At 40.8% G+C, this 27,842-nt stretch overlaps 1 protein-coding gene across 1 annotated transcript in view; it reads left to right on the top strand.

Annotated features, from left to right (window-relative positions):
• Positions 1–27,842, top strand: part of COL11A2 (collagen type XI alpha 2 chain) — a gene marked incomplete at its 3' end in the record, with an annotated part of 124,087 nt that overhangs the window by 28,961 nt on the left and 67,284 nt on the right. The window contains exons 7-21 of the mRNA XM_058857302.1: positions 372–428; positions 3,376–3,429; positions 5,673–5,726; positions 7,474–7,527; positions 7,635–7,688; positions 10,169–10,222; positions 11,501–11,545; positions 13,477–13,530; positions 15,258–15,302; positions 17,047–17,100; positions 19,008–19,052; positions 20,127–20,180; positions 20,316–20,360; positions 24,856–24,909; positions 26,395–26,439. Of these exons, the coding sequence (XP_058713285.1) occupies positions 372–428; positions 3,376–3,429; positions 5,673–5,726; positions 7,474–7,527; positions 7,635–7,688; positions 10,169–10,222; positions 11,501–11,545; positions 13,477–13,530; positions 15,258–15,302; positions 17,047–17,100; positions 19,008–19,052; positions 20,127–20,180; positions 20,316–20,360; positions 24,856–24,909; positions 26,395–26,439 (768 nt within the window). The remainder of the gene's footprint in view (positions 1–371; positions 429–3,375; positions 3,430–5,672; positions 5,727–7,473; positions 7,528–7,634; positions 7,689–10,168; positions 10,223–11,500; positions 11,546–13,476; positions 13,531–15,257; positions 15,303–17,046; positions 17,101–19,007; positions 19,053–20,126; positions 20,181–20,315; positions 20,361–24,855; positions 24,910–26,394; positions 26,440–27,842) is intronic.

The following is a 27,842-nucleotide window of genomic DNA, read 5'->3' as shown; positions in this document are numbered from 1 at the left end:
TCAATTTTGGGTTATTTTGGGTTATTTTGGGTTACTTTTGGCCAATTTTGGCCAATTTTGGGTTATTTTGGCCAATTTTGGGCAATTTTAGGGCAATTTTAGCCAATTTTGGGCAATTTTGGGACATTTTGTCCAATTTTGGGGCAATTTTGGCCAATTTTTGGCAATTTTGGGTTATTTTGGGTAATTTTGAGTTATTTTGTCCAATTTTGTCCAATTTTGTCCAATTTTGGGCAATTTTGGCCAATTTTGGGGCCATTTTGGCCAATTTTGGGTTATTTTGGGTAATTTTGAGTTATTTTGGCCAATTTTGTCCAATTTTGAGTGATTTTGGGCAATTTTGGGGTGACTTTTCCCAATTTCCCCCCCAGCTGGCGCTGAGGGGCCCCCCCGGCCCCATGGGGCTCACGGGGCGCCCGGGACCCACGGTGAGAGCGGAATCGGGGGAAATCCGGGAATTTCGGGATTTTTGGGAATTTTGGGGGGAATTTTGGGAGATTTTGGGGGGATTTTGGGGAATTTTGGGGGAATTTGGGGAATTTTGGGAAGGTTTGGGGAATTCTGGGGGGATTTTGGGAATTTTGGGGGGGATTTGGGGGAATTTCGGGGAAATTTTGGGGATTTGGGGAAATTTGGGGAATTTTGTGGGGAATTTTGGGGTAATTTCAGGGTTATTTGGGGGAATTTTGGGGTTATTTGGGGGATTTTGGGGGGAATTTTGGGGGATTTTGGGGTTATTTGGGGGAATTTTGGGGTTATTTGGGGGAGATTTTGGGGAATTTTAGGTAAATTTGGGGAATTTTGGGGAATTTTGGGGGGATTTTGGGGGGGATTTGGGGGAAATTTTGGGGAATGTAGGGGGGGATTTGGAGGATTTTGGGGGGAATTTTGGGAATTTTGGGGGGAATTTTGGGAATTTTTGGGAATTTTTGGGAATTTTTGGGAATTTTTGGGAATTTTGGGGAGATTTTGGGGGATTTTGGGAGGGGTTTGTGAATTTCTGGGGAATTTTGGGGTAATTTGGGGGAATTTTGGGAGATTTTGGGGGGATCTTGGGGAATTTTGGGGGAATTTGGGGAATTTTGGGAAGGTTTGGGGAATTCTGGGGGGATTTTGGGAATTTTGGGGGGGATTTGAGGGAATTTCGGGGAATTTTGGGGGATTTGGGGAAATTTGGGGATTTTGGGGGGAATTTTGGGGTTATTTGGGGGAGATTTTGGGGAATTTTGGGTAAATTTGGGGAATTTTGGGGAATTTTGGGGGGATTTTGGGGGGATTTGGGGGAAATTTTGGGGAATGTAGGGGGGATTTGGAGGATTTTGGGGGGAATTTTGGGAATTTTGGGGAATTTTGGGAGATTTTGGGGGGAATTTGGGGAATTTTGGGAGATTTGGGGGGAATTTTGGGAGATTTTGGGGGGAATTTTGGGGTTATTTGGGGGAATTTTGGTGTTATTTGCGGGAGATTTGGGGGAATTTTGGGGAGATTTGGGGAGGTTTGGGAATTTTGGGGAGATTTTGGGGGGATTTTGGGGGAATTTTGTGGGAATTTGGGGGAATTTTGGGGTTATTTGGGAGATTTTGGGGGGATCTTGGGGAATTTTGGGGGAATTTGGGGAATTTTGGGAAGGTTTGGGGAATTCTGGGGGGATTTTGGGAATTTTGGGGGGGATTTGGGGGAATTTCGGGGAATTTTGGGGGGAATTTTGGGGTAATTTCAGGGTTATTTGGGGGGAATTTTGGGGTTATTTGGGGGAATTTTGGGGTTATTTGGGGGAATTTTGGGGAGATTTGGGGAGGTTTGGGGAATTTTGGGGAGATTTGAGGAATTTTGGGGAAATTTGGGGAATTTTGGGGAATTTTTGGGGGATTTTGGGGGGATTTGGGGGGGAAATTTTGGGAATTTTTGAGGAATTTTGGGGGATTTGTGGGAATTCTGGGTTAATTTTTGGCTCTTTGGGTTAATTTTGGGTTATTTTGGGGCTGATTCGGGGTTAATTTTGGGCTGATTTTGGGCTGGTTTTTATTTTAATTCTGGGTTAATTTTGGTTACTTTGGGGTTAATTTTGTGTTATTTTGGGGCTGAGTTTTGGGTTAATTTTGGGTTAATTTTGGGTTAATTTTGGGTCATTTTTGGGTTAATTTTGGGTTAATTTTGGGTCATTTTTGGGTTAAGTTTGGGTTAATTTGGGGTTATTTTGGGGCTGTTTTTGGGTTAATTTTGGGTTAATTTTGGGACATTTTTGGGTTAATTTTGGGTTATTTTTGGGTTAATTTTGGGTTAATTTTTGGGTCATTTTTGGGTTAATTTTGGGTCATTTTTGGGTTAATTTTGGGTCATTTTTGGGTTAATTTTGGGTTATTTTTGGGTTAATTTTGGGTTATTTTTGGGTTAATTTTGGGTCATTTTTGGGTTAATTTGGGGTCATTTTTGGGTTAATTTTGGGTCATTTTTGGGTTAATTTTGGGTCATTTTTGGATCTGTTTTTGGGTTAATTTTGGGTTGATTTTGGGTTATTTTGGGGTTCTTTTGGGTCATTTTTGGGTTAATTTTGGGTCATTTTTGGATCTGTTTTTGGGTTAATTTTGGGTTAATTTTTGGGGCTGTTTTGGGTCATTTTTGGGTTAATTTTGGGTTATTTTTGGGGCTCTTTTGGGTCATTTTTTGGGTTAATTTTGGGTTAATTTGGGGTTATTTTGGGGCTGTTTTTGTGTTAATTTGAGGTTAATTTTGGGGCTGTTTTGGGTTAATTTTGGGTTATTTTGGGGCTGGTTTTGGGGATATTTTTGGGGATATTTTTGGGTTAATTTGGGGTCATTTTTGGGTTAATTTTGGGTTATTTTTGGGTTAATTTTGGGGCTGATTTTTGGGTTAATTTTGGGTTATTTTGGGCCTGGTTTTGAGTCATTTTTGGGTTAATTTTGGGTTAATTTTGGGTTAATTTTGGGTTATTTTGGGGCTGTTTTGGGATCGATTTTGGATTAATTTTGGGTTAATTTTGGGTCATTTTTGGGTCATTTTTGGATCTGTTTTTGGGTTAATTTTGGGTCGATTTTGGGTTATTTTGGGGCTGTTTTGGGTCATTTTTGGGTTAATTTTGGGTCATTTTTGGGTCATTTTTGGGTCATTTTTGGGTTAAATTTGGGTTGATTTTGGGTTAATTTTGGGGCTCTTTTGGGTCATTTTTGGGTTAATTTTGGGTCATTTTTGGGTTAATTTTGGGTCATTTTTGGGGCTGTTTTTGGGTTAATTTTGGGTTGATTTTGGCTTATTTTGGGTTGATTTTGGGTTGATTTTGGGTTAATTTTGGGTTAATTTTGGGGCTGTTTTGGGTCATTTTTTGGGTTAATTTTGGGTTATTTTTGGCTGTCCCAGGGCCAGCCCGGCAGCTCTGGCCTCAAGGGCGAATCCGGAGATTTCGGGCCCCAGGTGAGATCCCAAAAATTTGGGGGGGGGAAATTTGGGACCCCCCCCAAAACATTCCCAAAATTCCCCCTCCCCCACCCTAAACCCCCCCAAATTCCCCAAAAATTCCCCCAAAATTCCCCCAAAAATTCCCCCAAAATTCCCCAAAAATTCCCCAAAAATTCCCCCAAAATTCCCCCAAAATTCCCCAAAAATTCCCCAAAAATTCCCCCAAAATTCCCCCAAAATTCCCCCAAAAATTCCTCCAAAATTCCCCAAAAATTCCCCCAAAAAATTCCCCAAAAATTCCCCAAAAATTCCCCCAAAATTCCCCAAAAATTCCTCAAAAATTCCCCCAAAATTCCCCAAAAATTCCCCCAAATTTCCCCCAAAAATTCCTCCAAAATTCCCCCAAAATTTCCCCAAAATTTCCCCAAAAATTCCTCCGAAATTCCCCAAAAATTCCCCCAAAATTCCCCCAAAAATTCCCCCAAAATTCCCCCAAAATTCCCCAAAAATTCCCCCAAAATTCCCCAAAAATTCCCCAAAAAATTCCCAAAATTCCTCAAATTCCCCCAAATTTTCCCCAAATTCCCTCAAAACTCACCCAAAATTCCCCCAAATCCCTCAAATCCCCCAAAAAAACACCCAAAATTTCACCAAATTACCCCAAATTCCACCTAATTACCCCAAAATTCCCCAAAATTCCCCCAAATCCCCAAAAATTCCCCAAAATTCTCCAGAATTTCCCCCATATTCCCAAAAATTCCCAAAAATTCCCATAAAATCCCCTCAGATTTCCTTAAATTTCTCCTCAAATTCCCCAGAATTTCCCAAAATTCCCCAAAATTCCCCCAAAATTCCCCAAAATTCCCCCAAATTCCCCAAATCCACCCCAAATTCCCCAAAATTCCTCCAAATTTTCCCAAATTTCCCCCAAATCCCCTCAAATTTCCTTAAATTTCCCCTCAAATTCCCCAGAATTCCCCAAATTCACCCCAAATTCCCCAAAATTCCCCCAAATCCTTCAAAATTCACCCAAAATTCACCCAAATTCCCAAAAATTCCACAAAATTCCCCCAAATTCCCAAAAAGTTTCCTTAAATTTCCCCAAAATTCCACAAAAATTCCCCCAAATTGACCAAAATCCCCCAAATTGCCCCAAATTCCCCCAAAGTTCCCCAAAATCCTTCAAAATTCTCCAAAATCCCCAAAAATTCTCCCAAAATTCCCAAAATTTCCCCAAATTTCCCCAAAATCTCCTCAAATTTCCTTAAATTTCCCCTCAAATTCCCCAGAATTCCCCCAAATTCCCCAAAATTCCCCCAAAATTCCCCAAATCCACCCCAAATTCCCCAAAATTTCCCCAAAATTTCCCAAATTTCCCCAAAATCCCCTCAAATTTCTTTAAATTTCCCCTCAAATTCGCTCAAAATTCTCCAAATTCACCCCAAATTCCCCAAAATTCCCCCAAATCCTTCAAAATTCACCCAAAATTCACCCAAAATTCCCCCAAATTCCCAAAAATTCCACAAAATTCCCCCAAATTCCCAAAAAGTTTCCTTAAATTTCCCCAAAATTCCCCAAAATTCCCCCAAATTGACCAAAATCCCCCAAATTGCCCCAAATTCCCCCAAAGTTCCCCAAAATCCTTCAAAATTCTCCAAAATCCCCCCAAATTCTCCCAAAATTCCCAAAATTTCCCCAAATTTCCCCAAAATTTCCTTAAATTTCCCCTCAAATTCCCCAGAATTCCCCAAAAGTTCCCCAAAATTCCCCCAAGTCCTTCAAAATTCCCCAAAATCCTTCAAAATTCACCCAAAATTCCCCAAAATTCCCAAAATTCCCCCAAAGTTCCCCAAAATTCCCCAAAATCCTTCAAAATTCCCCCCCAAAATTCCCCAAAATTCCCAAAAATTCCCCAAATTTTCCCAAAGTTCCCCAAAATTCCCCAAAATCCTTCAAAATTCACCCAAAATTCCCAAAAATTCCCCAAATTCCCCCAAAGTTCCCCAAAATCCTTCAAAATTCCCCCCCAAAATTCCCCCTAAAATCCCCCCAAATTCTCCAAATCCCTGAAAATTCTCCCAAATTCCCCAAAATTTCCCCAAAATTCCCCAAATTCCCAAAAATTCCCAAAAATTCTCCCCAAAATCCCTGAAAATTCTCCCAAATCCCCCAAAATTCCCCCAAAATTCCCAAAATTTCCCCAAAATTCCCCAAAATTCCCAAAAATTCTCCCAAAATTCCCCAAAATTTCCCCCCAGGGCCCCAGGGGACCCCGAGGTCTGATGGGACCCCCCGGAAAACCCGGAGAGAGGGTGAGGAGCGCCGGAAATTCGGGAATTTTGGGAATTTTGGGGGGAAATTTGGGAATTTTGGGGGAAAATTGGGAATTTTGGGGGAAATTTGGGAATTTTAGGGGGATTTTGGGAATTTTGGAGGGGATTTTGGGGAAAATTCGGGAATTTTGGGGGAATTTTTGGGGAATTTTTGGGGATTTTTGGGGGATTTCGGGAGGGGCTCGAGGGGAAATTCGGGAATTTTGGGGGAATTTTGGGGGATTTTTGGGAATTTTGGGGGATTTTTTGGGGAATTTTGGGATTTTTTTTGGATTTTTTTTGATTTTTGGGATTTTTTGGGGATTTTGGGAGGGACTTGGGGAAATTTGGAAATTTGGGAATTTGGCTGGAATTTTTGGGGAATTTTTGGGGATTTTGGGGGAATTTTTTGGAATTTGGGGGATTTTGGGGGATTTTGGGAGGGAATTTTTGGGAGGTTTTTTGGGATTTTTAGGAGGAATTTTTGAGGGAATTTTGGGAAAATCTGGGAATTTTTTTGGGCTGAATTTGGGAGATTTTGAGGGGAATTTTAAGGGGGATTTTTGGGAGGATTTTGGGGGTTTTTGGGAGGGATTTTGGAAATTTTTTGGGGGTTTTTGGGGAGGGAATTTCAGGATTTTTAGAGGAATTTTAAGGGGAATTTTTGGGAGGATTTTTGGGTTTTTTGGGAGGGATTTGGGGAGAATTTGGAATTTTTTGGGGAGGGAATTTCAGGATTTTTATAGGAATTTTAGGGGGAATTTGGGGATTTTTAGGAGGATTTTTGGCAGAATTTTTGGGAGAATTTTGGGATTTTTAGGAGGAATTTTTGAGGGAATTTTGGGAAAATCTGGGAATTTTTTGGGCTGAATTTGGGAGATTTTAGGGGGGATTTTTGGGAGGATTTTGGGATTTTTTTGGGAGGATTTTTGAGAGGATTTTGGGGTTTTTTTGGGGGGGGAATTGAGGATTTTGGAAGGAGTTTTTGGGAGGATTTTTGGGTTTTTTGGGAGGGATTTGGGGAGAATTTGGAATTTTTTGGGGAGGGAATTTCAGGATTTTTAGAGGAATTTTAGGGGGAATTTGGGGATTTTTAGGAGGATTTTTGGCAGAATTTTTGGGAGAATTTTGGGATTTCTGGGAGGAATTTTGAGGGAATTTTTGGGAAAATTTGGGATTTTTTTGGGCTGAATTTGGGAGATTTTGAGGGGAATTTTAGGGGGGATTTTGGGGAGGATTTTGGGGTTTTTTTGGGAGGGATTTTGGAAATTTTGGGGGTTTTTGGGGAGGGAATTTCAGGATTTTTAGAGAAATTTTAAGGGGAATTTTTGGGAGGATTTTTGGGTTTTTGGGAAGGATTTTGGAGAGAATTTGGAATTTTTGGGGTTTTTTGGGGAGGGAATTTCAGGATTTTGAGGTGAATTTTCGGGGGGATTTTTGGGGATTTTTAGGAGGAATTTTTGAGGGAATTTTGGGAAAATTTGGGAATTTTTTGGGCTGAATTTGGGAGATTCTGAAGGGAATTTTGGGGAGGATTTGGGGTTTTTTGGGAAGCGTTTTTGATGGAAATTTTGGGAAAATTTGGGAATTTTTTGGGCTGAATTTGGGAGATTTTGAGGGGAATTTTGGGGAGGATTTGGGGATTTTTAGGAGGAATTTTGAAGGGAATTTTTGGGAAAATTTGGGGATATTTTTGGGCTAAATTTGGGATATTTTGGGTTAAAATCTCCCTTTTTTTCCCCTCCAGGGTCGCCCAGGACCCGACGGCGCTCGGGGGCTCCCGGGGGACCCCGGGCTCAAGGTAAAAAATTTTGGGAAATTTCCCCAAATTTCCCAGGGGGGTCCCCAAAATTTTTTTGGGGATTTTTTGGGATTTTCCTGACTCTGGGACCCCCCAAAAAATTTCAGGGTGAGCGAGGATTCGACGGCCTCCCGGGGCTTCCGGGGGATAAAGGACACAGGGTGAGTCCCAAAATCCCCCAAATTCACCCCAAAAATCCCCCAAAATACCTCCTAAAAATCCCCAAATTCACCCCAAAAAATCCCTCAAATTCACTCCAAAAATCCCCAAATTCTCCCCAAAAAATCCGTCCTAAACTCCCCCAAATTCACCCCAAAAATCCCCCAAATTCTCCCCAAAAATCCCCCAAATTCTCCCCAAAAATCCCCAAATTCTCCCCAAAAAATCCCTCCTAAACTCCCCCAAATTCACCCCAAAAATCCCCCAAAATCCCTCCCAAATTCCCTCAAATTCCTTCCCAAAAATCCCCCAAATTCACCCCAAAAATCCCCCAAATTCATCCCAAAAATCCCTCAAAATCCATCCTAAAAATCCCCAAATTCACCCCAAAAAAATCCCTCAAATTCCTCCCCAAAAATACCCAAAAATCCCTCCCAAAATCCCCCAAATTCCCTCCCAAATTCCCCCAAATTCCCTCTCAAATTCCCTCCCAAATTCCCTCAAATTCTCCCCAAAAATCCCCCAAAATCCCTCCCAAATTCCCTCAAATTCCTTCTCAAAAATCCCCCAAATTCACCCCAAAAATCCCCAAATTCTCCCCAAAAAATCCCTCCTAAAATCCCCCAAATTCACCCCAAAAATCCCCCAAAATCCCTCCCAAATTCCCTCAAATTCCTTCTCAAAAATCCCCAAAATTGTCTCCTAAAAATCCCCAAATTCTCCCCAAAAAATCCGTCCTAAAATCCCCCAAAATCACCCCAAAAATCCCCCAAATTCTCCCCAAAAATCCCTCAAATTTCTCCCCAAAAATCCCCCAAATTCCGTCCTAAAAATTCCCAAATTCTCCCCAAAAAATCCGTCCTAAAATCCCCCAAATTCACCCCAAAAATCCCCCCAAATCCGTCCTAAAAATCCCCAAATTCACCCCAAAAATCCCTCACCAAATCCCCCAAATTCACCCCAAAAATCCCTCAAATTCCTCCTAAAAATCCCCAAATTCTCCCCCAAAATCCCCCAAATTCACCCCAAAAATCCCTCAAATTTCTCCCCAAAAATCCCCCAAATTCCGTCCTAAAAATTCCCAAATTCTCCCCAAAAAATCCCTCCTAAAATCCCCCAAATTCACCCCAAAAATCCCCCCAAATCTGTCCTAAAAATCCCCAAATTCTCCCCAAAAATCCCTCACCAAATCCCCCAAATTCACCCCAAAAATCCCTCAAATCTGTCCTAAAAATCCCCAAATTCTCCCCCAAAATCCCCCAAATTCCTCCCCAAAAATTCCCAAATTCTCCCCAAAAACTCCCCCAAATCCCCCAAATCTCCCCAAATTTTCCCCAAATTCCTCCAAATTTCCCCAAAATTCCCCCAAATCCTCCCAAAATCCCAAAATTTTCCCAAATTCCCCCAAATTCCCCCAAATTTCAACAAAATTTCCACAAAATTCCCTCCAATATTTCCCAAATTTTTCCCAAATTCCCCCAAAATCCCAAAATTTTCCCCAAATTTCCCAAAATTCCCCCAAATTTCCACAGAATTTCCACAAAATTCCCCCAAAATTCCCCCAAATCCTCCCAAAATTCCAAAATTTTCCCAACATTTTCCCCAAATTTTTCCCAAATTTTCCCAAATTCCCTCAAATTTTTCCCAAATTTTTCCTAAATTCCCCCAAAATTCCCAAATTTTCCCCAAATTTTCCCAAATTCCCCCCAATTTTTCCCTAAATTCCCTCAAATTTTTCCCAAATTTTTCCCAAGTCCCCCCCAAATTTCCCCAAATCCTCCCAAAATCCCCAAATTTTCCCCAAATTTCCCAAAATTCCCCCAAATTTCCCTGAAATTTTCCCAAAATTCCCCCAAAATTCTCCCAAATTCCCAAATTTTTCCCAAATTTTCCCAAATTCCCCCAAATTCCCCAAAATTCCCCAAAATTCCCAAATTTTTCCCAAATTTTCCCAAATCCCCCAAATTCCCCCAAAATTCCCCAAAATTCCCAAATTTTTCCCAAATTTCCCCAAAATTCCCCCAAATTCCCAAATTTTTCCCAAATTTTTCCCAAATTTCCCCAAAATTTCCCAAATTTCCCCAAATTTTTCCCAAATTTCCCCCAAATTTTCCCCAAATTCCCCCAAATTTTTCCCAAATTCCCCCAAAATTCCCCCAAAATTCCTAAATTTTTCCCGAATTTTCCCAAAATTCCCCAAAATTCCCAAATTTTTCCCAAATTTCCCCCAAATTCCCCAAATTTTCCCAAATTTTACCAAATTTTCCCCCAAATTCCCTCAAATTTTTCCCAAATTTTTCCCAAATTCCCCCAAAATTCCCAATTTTTCCCCAAATTTTCCCAAATTTCCCCCAAATTTTCCCCAAATTCCCTTAAATTTTTCCCAAATTTTTCCCAAATCCCCCCAAAATTCCCCAAAATTCCCAAATTTTTCCCAAATTTTCCCAAATTCCCCCAAATTTTCCCCAAATTTCCCCCCCAGGGTGACCCCGGCTCCCAGGGGACCCCGGGACCCCCCGGCGAGGACGGAGCGAGGGTGAGGAGGGAATTGGGGGGAAATTTGGGAATTTTGGGAAAATTTGGGAATTTGGGGGAAAATTTGGGAATTTGGGGGAAAAATTGGGAATTGAGGGGAAAAAAATTGGGATTTTGGGGGGTCCTGGGAGGGATTTGGGGAAAAAATTGGGATTTTTGGGGGAAAATTTGGGAATTTGGGAGAAAAATTGGGAATTTGGGGGGTCCTGGGAGGAATTTTGGGGGAATTTGGGGGAATTTTTGGGGGAAAAAATTGGGATTTTGGGGGGTCCTGGGGGGATTTTGGGGGGAAATTTGGGAATTTTGGGAAAATTTGGGATTTTGGGGAAAAATTGGGAATTTGGGGGGTCCTGGGGGGGATTTTTGGGGGAATTTGGGGGAAAATTTGGGATTTTGGGGGAATTTTGGGGGTCCTGGAGGGAATTGGGGGAAAATTTGGGAATTTTGGGAAAATTCGGAAATTTGGGGGAAAAATTTGGGGGAAAATTTGGGGGAAAATTTGGGAATTTGGGGGAAAAATTGGGAATTGAGGGGGAAAAAAAATTGGGATTTTGGGGGGTCCTGGGGGGATTTTGTGGGAAAATGTCGGAATTTTGGGAAAATTTGGGAATTTTGGGGAGAATTTGGGAATTTGGGGAAAAAAATTGGGATTTTGGGGGGTCCTGGGAGGGATTTTTGGGGGAATTTGGGGGAAAATTTGGGATTTTGGGGGATCCTGGGGGAATTTTGGGGGAAAATTTGGGAATTTTGGGAAAATTTGGGAATTTGGGGGAAAATTTGGGATTTTGGGGGATCCTGGGGGGAATTTTTGGGGGAATTTGGGGAAAATTTGGGATTTTGGGGGGTCCTGGGGGGATTTGGGGAAAAATTTGGGATTTTGGGGAAATTTGGGGGGTCCTGGGAGGGATTTGGGGGAATTTGAGGAATTTTGGGGGGATTTTGGGGGATCCTGTGGAAAATTTGGGGAATTTCGGGGGTCTTGGTGGGAATTTGGGGGAAATTTGGGAGATTTTGGGGTTTTCTGGGTCGATTTTGGGAATCCCGGGTGAATTTTGGGGAATTTTGGGGAATTTTGGGGAATTTTGGGGAATTTTGGGGGGGATTTCACACCCAAAACCCCCCAAAAATCCCCCAAAATCCCCAAAAAATCCCCAAAAAATTCCCCAAAAATCCCCAAAAAATCCCCAAAAATTCCTCAAAAATTCCCAAAATCCCCAAAATTCCCAAAAATCCCCAAAAAATCCCAAAATCCCCAAAATTCCCAAAATTTCCCTCCCAGGGCGACGATGGCGACGTTGGACCCCGGGGGCTGCCGGGGGAGGCGGTAATTTGGGGGAGATTCCCAAAATTTGGGGGAAATTCCCAAAATTTGGGGGAGATTCCCAAAATTTGGGGGAGATTCCCAAAATTTGGGGGAGATTCCCAAAATTTGGGGGAGATCCCAAAATTTTGAGGCTCTGGGACCTTTTTTTGGGGGGGATTTGGGACCAAATTTGGGGTCAATTCCTCCATTTTTGGGTTTTTTTCCCCATTTTTGGGATCTTTTCCCCCATTTTTGGGTTTTTTTTCCCCATTTTTGGGGTTTTTTCCCCATTTTTGGGTTTTTTTCCCAATTTTTGGGGTCTTTTCCTCAATTTTTGGGTTTTTTTTCTCAATTTTTGGGGTCTTTTTCCCCATTTTTGGGGTTTTTCCCCATTTTTGGGATCTTTTCCCCCATTTTTGGGGTCTTTTCCCCATTTTTGGGTTTTTTCCCCATTTTTGGGGTCTTTTCCTCAATTTTTGGGGGATTCAGGGCCAATTTTGGGGGTCCCGGGCCCATTTTTGGGGTCTTTTCCCCCATTTTTCGGGTCCTTGATTAATTTTTTGGGGACTTTTCCCCAATTTTGGGGTTTTTTCCCCATTTTTTGGGTTTTTTCCCCATTTTGGGGGTCTTTTCCCAATTTTTGGGGGGATTTGGGACCAATTTTGGGGTCTTGTCCCTTTTTTGGGGTCTTTTCCCCCATTTTTGGGTTTTTTTCCCATTTTTGGGGTCTTTTCCCCCATTTTTGGGGTTTTCTCTCAATTTTTGGTGTCTTTTCCCCATTTTTGGGTTTTTTCCCCATTTTTGGGGGTTTTTCCCTCATTTTTTGGGGTCTTTTCCCCCATTTTTGGGGTCCTTGATTAATTTTTTTGGGTCTTTTCCCCCATTTTTGGGATCTTTTCCCATTCTTGGGGTCTTTTCCTCAATTTTTGGGGTCTTTTCCCAATTTTTGGGGGGATTTGAGACCAAATTTGGGGATCCAGGCCCCATTTTTGGGGTCTTTTCCCCCATTTTTGGTTTTTTTCCCAATTTTTGGGGTTTTTTCCCCATTTTTGGGATCTTTTCCCAATTTTTGGGGGTCTTGTCTCCATTTTTGGGGTCTTTTCCCAATTTTTGGGGGTCTTTTCCCCATTTTTGAGTTTTTTCCCCATTTTTGGGGTCTTTTCCCCCATTTTTGGGTTTTTTCCCCATTTTTTGGGGTCTTTTCCCCCATTTTTGGGGGTCTTTTTCCCCATTTTCTGAGTCTTTTCCCCATTTTTAGGGTTTTTTCCCCCATTTTTGGGGTCTTTTCCTCAATTTTTGGGGTCTTTTCCCCATTTTTGAGGGATTTGGGACCAATTTTGGGATCTTTTCCCAATTTTTTGGTGGCTTTTCCCCCATTTTTGGGGTCCCTGAGTAATTTTTGGGATTTTTTGGACCCTTTTTTGGGGTCTTTTCCCATTTTTGGGGTCTTTTCCTCAATTTTTGGGGTCTTTTCCCCATTTTTGGGGGGATTTGAGACCAAATTTGGGGATCCCGGACCCATTTTTGGGGTATTTTCCCCCATTTTTGGGTTTTTTCCCCATTTTTGGGTTTTTTCCCCATTTTTGGGTTTTTTCCCCATTTTTGGGATCTTTTCCCCCATTTTTCGGGTCTTTTCCCCCATTTTTGGGGTCTTTTTCCCCATTTTTGGGATCTTTTCCCCCATTTTTGGGTTTTTTCCCCATTTTTGGGTCTTTTCCCCCATTTTTGGGTTTTTTCCCCATTTTTTGGGGTCTTTTCCCCCATTTTTGGGGTCTTTTTCCCCATTTTTGGGTTTTTTCCCCATTTTTGTGTCTTTTCCCCATTTTTGGGGGTCCTGATCCCATTTTTGGGGTTTCCAATCGATTTCTGGGATGTTTTGGACCCTTTTTTGGGGGGTCTCACCCCAAATTTTGGGGTCTGACCCCCCCCAATTTTCCCCTCCCCCCCCTCAGGGTCCCCGAGGTCTCCTGGGCCCCAAAGGCCCCCCCGGAATCCCGGGACCCCCGGTGAGTCCCCCCAAAATCCCCCAAAATTCCCCAAATTTCACCCAAAATCCCCCAAAATCCACCCTAAAACCTCAAAATACTGAAAATTTCACCCCAAAATCCCCCAAAATGCCCCAAAATCCCCCAAAATCCACCCAAAATTCACCCAAAATCCACCCAAAATTCACCAAAAATTCACCCAAAATTCACCCAAAATTCACCAAAAATTCACCCAAATTTCACCCAAAATTCACCCAAAATCCACCCAAAATCCACCCAAAATTCACCCAAAATCCACCCAAAATCCACCCAAAATTCACCCAAAATCCACCCAAATTTCACCCAAAATTCACCCAAAATCCACCCAAAATTCCCCCAAAATTCACCCAAAATTCACCCAAAATTCACCCAAAATCCACCCAAATTTCACCCAAAATTCACCCAAAATTCACCAAAAATTCACCCAAAATTCATCCCAAAATTCACCCAAAATTCACCCAAATTCATCAAAAATTCATCAAAAATTCACCCAAAATTCACCCAAAATTCCCCCAAAATTCACCCAAAATTCACCAAAATCCACCCAAATTTCACCCAAAATCCACCAGAATTCACCCAAAATTCCCCCAAAATTCACCCAAAATTCACCCAAATCCCCCCAAATTGACCCAAAAAATTCAAATCCCAAAAATCCCACCCCAAAACCCCCAAAATTCCCCCAAATTTTCCCCAAATTCCCCTGAACTTCCACCCAAATTCCCCCAATTTTCCCAAAATTTTCCCAATTTTCCCCCAATTTTCCCCAAAATTTCCCAAAATTTTCCCAAATTTCCCCAAATTTCCCCAAATTCCCCCAAATTTTCCCCAAATTCCCCTGAAATTCCACCCAAATTTTCCCAATTTTCCCCAAATTTTCCCCAAATTCCCCAAATTTTCCTCAAATTTCCCCCATTTTTTCCCAATTTTCCCCCAATTTTCCCCAAAATTTCCCCAAAGTCCCCGAATTCCCCCCAAATTCCCCCAAATTCTCACAAATTCCTCAAATTTTCCCCAAATTTTCCCAAATTCCCCAAATATTCCCAAGTTTTTCCCCAAATTCCCCCAAATTTTCCCCAAACTCCCCAAATTCCCCCAAATTTTCCCAACTTTCCCAAATTTCCCAACTTTTTCCCCAGCTTTTCCCAAAAATTTCCCAAAATTCCCCAAAATTTTCCCAAATTTTCCCAAATTTTCCCCAAATTCCCCTGAACTTTCACCCAAATTTTCCCCCAAATTTTCCCAGATTTTTCCCAATTTTCCCCAAAATTTCCCAAAATTTTCCCAAATTTCCCCAAATCTCCCCAAATTCCCCCAAATTTTCCCCAAATTTTCCCAATTTTCCCAAATTCCCCCAAATTTTCCCCAAATTCCCCTGAAATTCCACCCAAATTTTCCCAATTTTCCCAAAATTTTCCCCAAATTCCCCAAATTTTCCTCAAATTTCCCCCATTTTTTCCCAATTTTCCCCAAAATTTCCCAAAATTCCCAAATTCCCCCAAATTTTCCCAAAACTTTCCCAAAATTTCCCCCATTTTTTCCCAATTTTCCCCCAATTTTCCCCAAATTTTCCCCAATTTTCCCCAAAATTTCCCCAAATTCCCCAAAATTCCACCCAAAATTCCCCAAATTCCCATTTTTTCCACCCAAAATTCCCAAATTTTCCCAAATTTTCCCAAATTTTCCCGTTTTTTCCCCATTTTTCCCCCCAGGGCGTTCGAGGTCCGGATGGGGCCGTGGGGCCCAAAGGGAACCTGGTGAGGATTGGGCTGGAAAAGGGAAAAATTGGGAATTCTGGGGGAAATTTGGGAATTTTGGGGGAAAAATGGGAATTTTGGGGGAAAGTGGGAATTTTGGGGGGAAAATGGGAATTTTTGGGGAAAAAAATGGGAATTTTGGGGGGAAAATTGGGGATTTTGGGGGAAAATATGGGAATTTTGGGGGGAAAAATTGGGAATTTTGGGGGAAAAATGGGAATTTTGGGGGGAAAAATTGGGAATTTTTGGGGGAAAATGGGAATTTTGGGGGAAAAATGGGAATTTTATGGGGAAAATGGGGAATTTTGGGTTGAAAATGGGTATTTTTGGGGAAAAATGGGAATTTTGGGTGGAAAAATGGGAATTTTGGGGAGAAAATGGGAATTTTGGGGGAAAATTTGGGAATTTTGGGTGGAAAAATGGGAATTTTGGGGGTAAATGGGAATTTTGGGGGGAAAATTGGGAATTTTATGGGGAAAAATGGGAATTTTGGGAGGAAAATGGGAATTTTGGGGAGAAAATGGGAATTTTGGGGGAAAATTCGGTAATTTTGGGTGGAAAAATGGGAATTTTGGGAGGAAAAATGGGAATTTTGGGGGAAAAATGGGAATTTTGGGGGAAAATGGGGATTTTGGGGGAAAACTGGGAATTTTGGGGTGGAAAAATGGGAATTTTAGGGGGAAAAATTGGGAATTTCGGCGGGAAAAATTGGGAATTTGGGGAAAATGGGAATTTTGGGAGAGAAAGTGGGAATTTTGGGGGAAAATGGGAACTTTTGGGGGAAAAATGGGGAATTTTGGGTTGAAAATGGGAATTTTTGGGGAAAAATGGGAATTTTGGCAGGAAAAATTGGGAATTTTGGGGGAAAAATTGGGAATTTCGGTGGGAAAAATTGGGAATTTGAGGAAAATGGGAATTTTGGGAGGAAAAATGGGAATTTTGAGGGGAAATTGGGAATTTTGGGGGGGAAAATGGGAATTTTGAGAGGAAAATTGGGAATTTTAGGGGGGAAATTGGGAATTTTGGGGGAAAATGAAAATTTTGGGGGCAAATGGGATTTTTTGGGTTGAAAAATGGGGAATTTTGGGTTGAAAATGGGAATTTTGGGGAAAAATGGGAATTTTTGGGGGAAAAATGGGAATTTTGAGGGGAAAATTGGGAATTTGGGGAAAATGGGAATTTTGGGGGGAAAAATGGGAATTTTAGGGGGGAAATTGGGAATTTTGGGTGGGAAAATGGGAATTTTGGGGGGGAAAAATTGGGAATTTGGGGAAAATGGGAATTTTGGGAGGGAAAGTGGGAATTTTGGGAGAAAAAATGGGAATTTTGGGTGGAAAATGGGAATTTTGGGTTGAAAATGGGAAATTTGGGGGGAAATTGGGAATTTTGGGGGAAAAATGGGAATTTTGGGGGGAAAATGGGAATTTTGGGGGGAAAATGGGAATTTTGGGTGGAAAAATGGGAATTTTGGGGAAAATGGGAATTTTGGGGGGAAAATGGGAATTTTTGGGGGTAAATTGGGAATTTTGGGGGAAAAATGGGAATTTTGGGGGGAAAATGGGAATTTTGGGGGAAAAATGGGAATTTTGGGGGGAAAAATGGGAATTTTGGGGAAGTTTTTGGAGTTTTTGTGGATTTGGGGGGATCCTGGTTGGGTTCAGTGGGATTTTGGGAGAATTTTCCTCAAATTTCGCTCCCAAAATTTGGGAATTCCTGAGAAAAATTTGGGATTTGAACATTCCAGGGTCCCCAAGGAGAGCCGGGACCCCCCGGGCACCAAGGGACCCCCGGGACTCAGGTGAGACCCCCCAAAATTCCCATTTTTCACCCCAAAATTCCCATTTTTCACCCCAAAATTCCCATTTTTCCACCCCAAAATTCCCTTTTTCCCAAAAAATTCCTTTTTCCACCCCAAAATTCGCTTTTTTCACCCCAAAAAATCCTTTTTTCTTCCAAAATTCCCATTTTTCCCCAAAAATTTCTTTTTTTCTTCCCAAAATTCCTTCTTTTCCCTTAAAATTCCCATTTTTCACCCAAAATTCCCCTTTTTCCACCCCAAAATTCCCATTTTCCCCAAAAATTCCCATTTTGCCAAAAAATTCCCTTTTTCCCACCCGAAATTCCAATTTTCCCCCCAAAATTCCCATTTTTACCCAAAATTTCCCCTTTTCTCCCACAAAAATCCCTTTTCTGCCCCAAAATTCCCCTTTTTTCCCCAAATTCCCATTTTCCCCCCAAAATTCCCATTTTTCACCCCAAAATTCCCTTTTTCCCAAAAAATTCCCTTTTTCCCACCCCAAAACTCCCATTTTTCACCCCAAAAAATCCCATTTTCCCCAAAAAATCCCATTTTCCATCCCAAAATTCCCATTTTTCCCCCAAAATTCCCATTTTTCCCCCGAAAATTCCCATTTTCCCCCCAAAAATTCCAATTTTCCCCCAAAAATTCCCTTTTTCCACCCCAAAATTCCCATTTTTAATCCAAAATTCCCATTTTTCCACCCTAAAATTCTATTTTTCCCCAAAAATGTCCTTTTTTCTTCCCAAAATTCCTTCTTTTCCTGTAAATTCCCCTTTTTCACCCCAAAACTCCCCTTTTTTACCCCAAAATTCCCATTTTTCACCCCAAAATTCCTTATTTTCCCATAAATTCCCCTTTTTCACCCCTAAATTCCCATTTTTTGACCCAAAATTCCCTTTTTTCCCCCCAAAATTCCCATTTTTCACCCTAAAAAATCCCATTTTTCCCCAAAAAATCCCATTTTCCCTCCCAAAATTCATCCTTTTCCCCAAAAATTCCCATTTTTCCCCAAAAATTCCCTTTTCTCCTCCAAAATTTCCATTTTTCCTCTTAAAATTCCCATTTTTCCTCTTAAAATTCCCATTTTTCCCCAAAAATTCCCATTTTTCCCCACAAAATTCCCATTTTTCCCCAAAATTCCCATTTTTTCCACAATATTTCACATTTTTCCCCCAAAAAATCCCATTTTTACCCCAAATTCCCTTTTCTCCTCCAAAAATTCCCTTTTTTCTCCCAAAATTCTCCCTTTCCTCCTTAAAAATCCCATTTCCACCCAAAATTCCCATTTTCCCCCCAAAAATTCCCATTTTTAATCCAAAATTCCCATTTTTCACCCCAAAATTCCCATTTTTAATCCAAAATTCCCATTTTTCCACCCCAAAATTCCCTTTTTCCCCAAAAATGTCCTTTTTTCTTCCCAAAATTCCTTCTTTTCCTGTAAATTCCCCCTTTTCACCCCAAAATTCCCCTTTTTTACCCCAAAATTCCCTTTTTTTGACCCAAAATTCCCATTTTTCCCCCTAAAATTCCCATTTTCCCTCCCAAAATTCATTCTTTTCCCCAAAAATTCCCAAATTTTTCCCCTCAAAAATTCCCATTTTCCCCCCAAAATTCCCCTTTCTCCTCCAAAATTTCCATTTTTCCCCCAAAAAATCCCATTTTTCTGCCCCAAAATTCCCATTTTTATCCAAAATTTCACCTTTTCTCCTCCAAAAAAATCCCATTTTTCCCCCAAAATTCCCTTTTTTCACCCCAAAATTCCCTTTTTTCACCCCAAAAATTCCCTTTTTTCACCCCAAAATTCCCATTTTTCCCCAAAAATTCCCATTTTTCCCCCCAAAATTCCCTTTTTTCCTCCCAAAATTCCCGTTTTTCCCGTTTTTTCCCCATTTTTGGGTTTCCAGGGACTCCCCGGACCCCAAGGAGCCACCGGACCCCGCGGAGAGAAGGTTTGGGGGAAAAAACGGGAATTTTGGGAAAAAAGTGGGAATTTGGGGAAAAAATGGGAATTTGGGGAAAAAATTGGGATTTTGGGGGAAAAATTGGGATTTTGGGGGGAATTTTGGGGAAAAAATGGGAATTTGGGGAAAAAATTGGGATTTTGGGGGAAAAATTGGGATTTTGGGGGGAAGTTTGGGGGAAAATTGGGAATTTGGGGGGAATTTTGGGGAAAAATTGGGATTTTGGGGGGAATTTGGGGAAAAATAATGGGAATTTTGGAAAAAAGTGGGAATTTCTGGAAAAAATGGGAATTTGAGGGGAATTTTGGGGAAAAATAATGGGAATTTTGGGAAAAAGTGGGAATTTGTGGAAAAAATTGGGAATTTGGGGGGAATTTGGGGGAAAAAATTGAATTTTGGGGGGAATTTGGGGGAAAAAATGGGAATTTTGGGAAAAAATTTGGGAATTCTGGAAAAATTGGGATTTTGGGGGGAATTTTGGGGAAAAATTGGGATTTGGGGGGGAATTTTGGGGAACAATAATGGGAATTTTGGGAAAAAGTGGGAATTTCTGGAAAAAATTGGGAATTTTGGGGAAAAAATGGGAGTTTGGGGAAAAAATCGGGAATTTGGGGGAAAAATTGGGATTTTGGGTGGATTTTTGGGGGATTTTGGGGGAAAAATGGGAATTTAGGGGAATTTTGGGGAAAAAATGGGAATTTTGGGAAAAAATTGGGAATTTGGGGGGAATTTGGGGGAAAAATTGGGATTTTGGGGGGATTTTCGGGCTAAAATTGGGATTTTAGGGGGATTTTGGGGAAAAAAGGGAATTTGGGGGGAATTTTGGGGAAAAAATTGAATTTTGGGGGGAATTTGGGGGAAAAAATGGGAATTTTGGGAAAAAATTTGGGATTTTGGGGGGATTTGGGGTGATTTGGGGTGATTTTGGGGTAATTTTGGGTGTCCAGGGGTGATTTTGGGGGTCCTGATGTAATTTTGGGCTGATTTCGGGTGATTTTGGGCTGATTTCGGGTGGTTTTGGGGTAATTTTGGGGCTGGGGGTGACCCCAAATTTCCCCTCAGGGTCCCCAGGGGAAGCCGGGGCTGCCGGGAATGCCGGGATTGGACGGAGACCCGGTGAGTTCCCAAAAATTCCCAAAATTCCCCCCCAAAATCCACCCCAAAAACCCCAAATTTGGGTTCTGGGGTGGGGTCACCCCAAATTTTGGGGTGTCCCCATCCCAAATTTTGGGTGCCCTTCCCCCACTCCAGGGTCACCCCGGCAAGGAGGGACCCCCCGGCGGCAGGGGAGGACAGGTGACCCCAAAAACCCCCAAAATTCCCCCAAAATTCCTTCCCAAATTCCAAAAATCCTGAAAATTCCACCCCCAAAACCCCAAATCCTGAAAATTCCATCCCAAAAACCCCAAATCCTGAAAATCCCATCCCAAAAACCTCCCCAAATCCTTCAAATCCAGAAAATTCCATCCTAAAATTCCAAAATCCTCTAAAATCCTCCCAAAATTCCTCCCCAAATCCCCCAAATCCTGAAAATCCCAAAAATTCCATCCCAAAATTCCCCAAATCCTGAAAATTCCATCCCAAAAACCCCAAAATTCCTCAAAATCCCCCCAAAATCCCACCCCAAACCCTGAAAATCCCAAAAATTCCATCCCAAAATTCCCCAAATCCTGAAAATCCCATCCCAAAAACCCCAAAATCCCCCCAAAATCCCCCAAAATTCCACCCCAAATCCCCCAAATCCTGAAAATTCCACCCCCAAAACCCCAAATCCTGAAAATCCCATCCCAAAAACCCCAAAATTCCCCCAAATCCTCCCAAAATTCCATCCCAAATCCTGAAAATCCCAAAAATTCCATCCCAAAATTCCCCAAATCCTGAAAATTCCATCCCAAAATTCCCCAAATCCTGAAAATTCCATCCCAAAAACCCCAAAATTCCCCCAAATCCTCCCAAAATTCCATCCCCAAATCCCCCAAATCCTGAAAATCCCGAAAATTCCATCCCAAAATTCCCCAAATCCAGAAAATTCCATCCTAAAAACCCCAAAATTTCTCCCAAATTCTGAAAATTCCATCCCAAAATTCCCCAAATCCTGAAAATTCCATCCCAAAAACCCCAAAATCCTTCAAATCGTGAAAATTCCATCCCAAAAACCCCAAAATTCCCCCAAATCCTCCCAAAATTCCATCCCAAAATCCCCCAAATCCTGAAAATCCAAAAAATTCCATCCCAAAATTCCCCAAATCCTGAAAATTCCATCCCAAAAACCCAAAATCCCCCCAAATCCTCCCAAAATTCCTCCCCAAATCCCCCAAATCCTGAAAATTCCATCCCAAAATCCCCAAATCCCCCCCAAATCCTCCCAAAATTCCATCCCCAAATCCCCCAAATCCTGAAAATTCCATCCCAAAAACCCCAAAATCCCCCAAAATCCCTCCCCAAATTCCCAAAATCCCGAAAATTCCATCCCAAAACCCCAAATTTCTCCAAAATTCTGAAAATTCCATCCCCAAAAACCCCAAAATCCCCCCAAATCCTGAAAATCCAAGAAATTCCATTCAAAAATTCCCCAAATTCTGCAAATTCCATCCCAAAAATCCCAAATCCCCCCAAATCCTCCCAAAATTCCTCCCCAAATCCCCCAAATCCTGAAAATTCCACCCCCAAAACCCCAAAATCTTGAAAATCCCATCCCAAAAACCCCAAAATTCCCCAAAATCCTCCCAAAATTCCATCCCCAAATCCCCCAAATCCTGAAAATCCAAAAAATTCCATCCCAAAATTCCCCAAATCCTGAAAATTCCATCCCAAAAACCCCGAAATTCCCCCAAATCCTCCCAAAATTCCATCCCAAAATCCCCCAAATCTTGAAAATCCCAAAAATTTCATCCCAAAATTCCCCAAATCCTGAAAATTCCATCCCAAAACCCCCAAATTTCTCCCAAATCCTGAAAATTCCATCCCAAAAATCCCAAAATCCTTCAAATCGTGAAAATTCCATCCCAAAAACCCCAAATCCTGAAAATTCCATCCCAAAAACCCCGAAATTCCCCCAAATCCTCCCAAAATTCCTCCCCAAATCCCCCAAACCCTGAAAATCCCAAAAATTTCATCCCAAAATTCCCCAAATCCTGAAAATTCCATCCCAAAAACCCCGAAATTCCCCCAAATCCTGAAAATTCCACCCCCAAAACCCCAAATCCCAAAAATTCCATCCCAAAAACTCCGAAATTCCCCCAAATCCTGAAAATCCCAAAAATTCCATCCCAAAATTCCCCAAATCCTGAAAATTCCATCCCAAAAACCCCAAAATCCCCCCAAATCCTCCCAAAATTCCTCCCCAAATCCCCCAAATCCTGAAAATTCCATCCCAAAATCCCCAAATCCCCCCCAAATCCTCCCAAAATTCCATCCCAAAATCCCCCAAATCCTGAAAATCCCAAAAATTCCATCCCAAAATTCCCCAAATCCTGAAAATTCCATCCCAAAACCCCCAAATTTCTCCCAAATCCTGAAAATTCCATCCCAAAAATCCCAAAATTTCTCCCAAATCCTGAAAATTCCATCCCAAAAACCCCAAAATTCCCCCAAATCCTCCCAAAATTCCTCCCCAAATCCCCCAAATCCTGAAAATTCCATCCCAAAAACCCCAAAATTCCTCAAAATCCCCCCAAAATCCCTCCCCAAACCCTGAAAATCCCAAAAATTCCATCCCAAAATTCCCCAAATCCTGAAAATCCCATCCCAAAAACCCCAGATTCCCCCAAATCCTCCCAAAATTCCTCCCCAAATCCCCCAAATCCTGAAAATTCCATCCTAAAATCCCAAAATCCTGAAAATTCCATCCCAAAAACCCCCAAATCCCCCCAAATCCTCCCAAAATTCCATCCCCAAATCCCCCAAATCCTGAAAATTCCACCCCCAAAACCCCAAAATCCTGAAAATCCCATCCCAAAAACCCCAAATTCCTCCAAAATCCCCCCAAAATCCAAAAAAATCCCCAAAATCCTCCCAAAATTCCCCAAAATCCTCCCAAAATTCCCAAAAAATCTTCCTAAATCCCCTCAAAAAAACCCCAAATCCCAAAAAATTCCCCCAAATCCCCCCAAATTCCCAGAAAATCCCAAAAATTCCCCAAAAATCCCCCCAAAAATTCCCCCCAAATCCCAAAAAATTCCCCCAAATCCCCCCCCAAATCCCCCCAAAATTCCCAGAAAATCCAAAAAATTCCCCAAAAATTCTCCCAAAAATTCCCAAAAAATCCCCCCAAAAATTCCCCCCAAAATTCCCCAAAATTCCCAGAAAATCCAAAAAATTCCCCCAAAATTCTCCCAAAATTCCCAAAAATCCCCCTAAAATCCACCCACATCCCAAAAAATTCCCCAAATCCCTCCCCAAATCCCCCCCAAAATTCCCAGAAAATCCCAAAAATTCCCCAAAAATTCTCCCAAAATTCCCAAAAAATCCCCCCAAAAATTCCCCCCAAAATTCCCAGAAAATCCCAAAAATTCCCCCAAATCCCCCAAAAATTCCCCAAAAATCCCCCAAAAATCCCCCAAAATCCCAGAAAATCCCAAAAATCCCCAAATCCCAAAAAATTCCCCCAAATCCCCCCAAATTCCCAGAAAATCCCAAAAATTCCCCCAAATTTCTCCCAAAATTCCAAAAAAATCCCCCCAAAAATTCCCCCCAAAATTCCCCAAAATTCCCAGAAAATCCCAAAAATTCCCCCAAATCCCCCCAAAAAATCCCCAAAAAAATCCCCAAAAAAATCCCCAAAAATCCCAGAAAATCCCAAAAATCCCCAAATCCCAAAAAATTCCCCAAATCCCTCCCCAAATCCCCCCAAAATTCCCAGAAAATCCCAAAAATTCCCCAAAATCCCCCCAAAATTCCCCCAAAAATCCCAAAAAAATCCCCAAAAATCCCAGAAAATCCCAAAAATCCCCAAATCCCAAAAAATTCCCCCAAATCCCCCCAAATTCCCAGAAAATCCCAAAAATTCCCCAAAAATTCTCCCAAAAATTCCCAAAAATCCCCCTAAAATCCCTCCAAATCCCAAAAAATTCCCCCAAATCCCCCCAAAATTCCCAGAAAATCCCAAAAATTCCCCAAAAATTCTCCCAAAATTCCCAAAAAATCCCCCCAAAAATTCCCCCCAAAATTCCCAGAAAATCCCAAAAATTCCCCAAAAATTCCCCAAAAATTCTCCCAAAATTCCCAAAAAATCCCCAAAAATCCCAGAAAATCCCAAAAATCCCCAAATCCCAAAAAATTCCCCCAATCCCTCCCCAAATCCCCCCAAAATTCCCAGAAAATCCAAAAAATTCCCCAAAAATTCTCCCAAAAATTCCCAAAAAATCCCATCCCAAAAATTCCCCCCAAAATTCCCAGAAAATCCCAAAAATTCCCCAAAAATTCTCCCCAAAATTCCCAAAAAATCCCAAAAATTCCCCCAAATCCCCCCCAAAAAATCCCCAAAAAATCCCCAAAAATCCCAGAAAATCCCAAAAATCCCCAAATCCCAAAAAATTCCCCCAAATCCCCCCAAATTCCCAGAAAATCCCAAAAATTCCCCCAAAATTCTCCCAAAAATTCCCCCAAATCCCCCCAAAAATTCCCCAAAAAATCCCCAAAAAAATCCCCCAAAAAATCCCCAAAAATCCAAAAAAAATCCCAAAAATCCCCAAATCCCAAAAAATTCCCAAAAAATCCCCCAAATCCCCCCCAAACCCCTGGAAAATTCCCAAATTTTGGGATTCCATCCCTAAATCCCGAATTTCCGCAGGGTCCCGCCGGTCCCCAGGGTCCCCAGGGCTACCCCGGCCCCCGCGGCCTCAAGGTGAGATTTTCCCAAATTTTTCCCAAATTTTCCCAAATTTCCCCTGAATTTTCCCATTTTTTCTCCATTTTCCCCAATTTTCTCAATTTTTCCCGGATTTTTTCCTGATTTTTTCCCCATTTTTCCCAGATTTTCCCACAAATTTTCCCAGATTTCTCCTCAATTTTTCCAGATTTTCCCAAATTTTCCCAAATTTTTCCCAAATTTCCAAAGAATTTTCCCAAATTTTCTTCATTTTCCCCAATTTCCTCGATTTTTCCTGGATTTTTTCCTGATTTTCCCCCATTTTTCCCATTTTTTCCCCAAATTTCCTCCAATTTTTCCCATATTTTCCCCCATTTTCCCCAATTTCCTCAATTTTTTTTTCCTGATTTTTTCCATGATTTTTTCCCTGATTTTTCCCCAATTTTTCCCAGTTTCTCCTCAATTTTTCCAGATTTTCCCAAATTTTCCCAATTTTTTCCCAAATTTCCAATGAATTTTCCCAAATTTTCCCCATTTTCCTCAATTTCCTCAATTTTTCCCAGATTTTTTCCCAATTTTCCCCATTTTTCCCGTATTTTCCCACAATTTTTCCCAGATTTTGCCTCAATTTTTCCAGATTTTCCCAAATTTTCCCAAATTTTTCCCAAATTTCCCCTGAATTTTCCCAATTTTTCTCCATTTTCCCCAATTTCCTCAATTTTTCCTGGATTTTTTCCTGATTTTCCGCATTTTTCCCGGATTTTCCCACAATTTTTCCAGATTTCTCTCAAATTTTTCCGGATTTTTCCTGGATTTTCCCAGATTTCCTCCCATTTCCCCAATTTTTCCCATTTTTTCCCCATTTTTTCCCATTTTTCCCCATTTTTCCCAATTTTTCCCCATTTTTCCCCATTTTTCCCCATTTTTCCCCATTTTTCCCAATTTTTCCAAAATTTCCTTCCATTTTCCCCTTTTTCCCCATTTTTCCCCAATTTTTCCCAATTTTTCCTAATTTTTCCCATTTTCCCCCCATTTTTTCCCCGTTTTTCCCCATTTTTCCCATTTTTTCCCAATTTTTCCCATTTTTCCCAATTTTTCCCCATTTTTCCCCAATTTTTCCCCATTTTTTCCCAATTTTCCCCATTTTCCCCATTTTTCCCCAATTTTTCCCAATTTTTTCCCCATTTTTCCCCCATTTTTCCCGTTTTTCCCAATTTTCCCCATTTTTCCCCATTTTTTCCCCATTTTTCCCATTTTTTCCCCCAATTTTTCCCCCAATTTTTCCCAATTTTTCCCCATTTTCCCCCATTTTTCCCATTTTTTCCCATTTTTTCCCCATTTTTCCCATTTTTTCCCATTTTTTCCCCATTTTTCCCATTTTTTCCCAATTTTTCCCCCAATTTTTCCCCCAATTTTTCCCAATTTTTCCCCATTTTCCCCCAATTTTTCCCAATTTTTCCCCATTTTTTCCCCATTTTTCCCATTTTTTCCCAATTTTTCCCCATTTTTCCGTTTTTCCAGGGAATCGACGGCATCCGGGGGCTGAAGGGTCACAAGGGGGAGAAGGTGAGAGCCCCTCCCCCACCCCAAATTCCCAAAAAATTCCCAAAAATTCCCAAAATTACCCAAAAAATCCCCCAGAAATTAAAAATAAAATTCCCAAGAAATTCCAAAAAAAATCCCAAAAAATTCCCCCAAAATTCCCAAAAAATCCCAACAAAATTCCCAAGAAATTCTTCCAAAAATGCCCAAAAATTCCCAAAAATTCCCCCAAAAAATTCCCAAGAAATTCCAAGAAAGAATTCCCAAGAAATTCCCCAGAAATTAAAAGAAAATCCCCAAAATTCCCAAGAAATTCCCAAAAATTTCCCACAAAAATTCCCTAAAAAAATCCCCAGAAAATCCCAAAAATTAAAAAAAAAAAAATCCTCAGAAATTGCCCCAAAAATTCCCAAGAAATGAAAAAAAAAATTCCAAAAAATTCCCCAAAATTCCCAAGAAATCCCCCAAAAATTCCCCAGAAATTAAAAATAAAATTCCCGAGAAATTCCAAAAAAATTCCCAAAAAAATCCCAACAAAATTCCCAAGAAATTCTTCCAAAAATACCCAAAAAACCCAAAAATTCCCCCCAGAAATTCCCAAGAAATTCCAAGAAAGAATTCCCAAGAAATTCCCCAGAAATTCAAAGAAAATCCCAAAAATTCCCAAGAAATTCCCAAAAATTTCCCCCAAAAATTCCCAAAAAAAATCCCCAAAAAATCCCCAAAATTAAAAAAAAATTCCCCAGAAATTGCCCCAAAAATTCCCAAGAAATGAAAAAAAATATTTCCAAAAAATTCCCCAAAATTCCCAAGAAATCCCCCAAAAATTCCCCAGAAATTAAAAATAAAATTCCCGAGAAATTCCAAAAAAATTCCCAAAAAATCCCAACAAAATTCCCAAGAAATTCTTCCAAAAATGCCCAAAAATTCCCAAAAATTCCCCCAAAAAATTCCCAATAAATTCCAAGAAAGAATTCCCAAGAAATTCCCCAGAAATTCAAAGAAAATCCCAAAAATTCCCTAAAAATTTTCCTAAAAATTCCTTAAAAAATTCCCAAAATTCCCAAAAAAATTCCTTTAAAAATCATTTTAAAATCCCAAAAAAATTCCCTAAAAATCTTTCAAAAATCCCCCAAAATTCCCAAAAAATCCCTAAAAAAATCCTTTAAAAATTCTCAAAAATTCCCTAAAAATTTTCCCAAAAATTCCTTTAAAAATCCCCAAAAATTCCCAAAAAATTCCCTAAAAATCTTTCAAAAATCCCCCAAAATTCCCAAAAAATCCCTAAAAATTTTCCCAAAAAATCTTTTAAAAATCCCCCAAAAAATTCCCAAAAAATTGCCCCAAAAATTCCTTTTAAAATTCCCAAAAATTCCCTAAAAAATTCCTTTAAAAATTCCCCAAAAAAACCCAAAAAATTCCCAAAA

The sequence above is a fragment of the Poecile atricapillus genome, chromosome 26 (assembly GCF_030490865.1).
Source record: "Poecile atricapillus isolate bPoeAtr1 chromosome 26, bPoeAtr1.hap1, whole genome shotgun sequence".
NCBI lineage: Eukaryota > Metazoa > Chordata > Aves > Passeriformes > Paridae > Poecile > Poecile atricapillus.
Note: the sequence above shows the minus strand (reverse complement) of the source record. Positions and strands in the feature narration are given on the sequence as shown.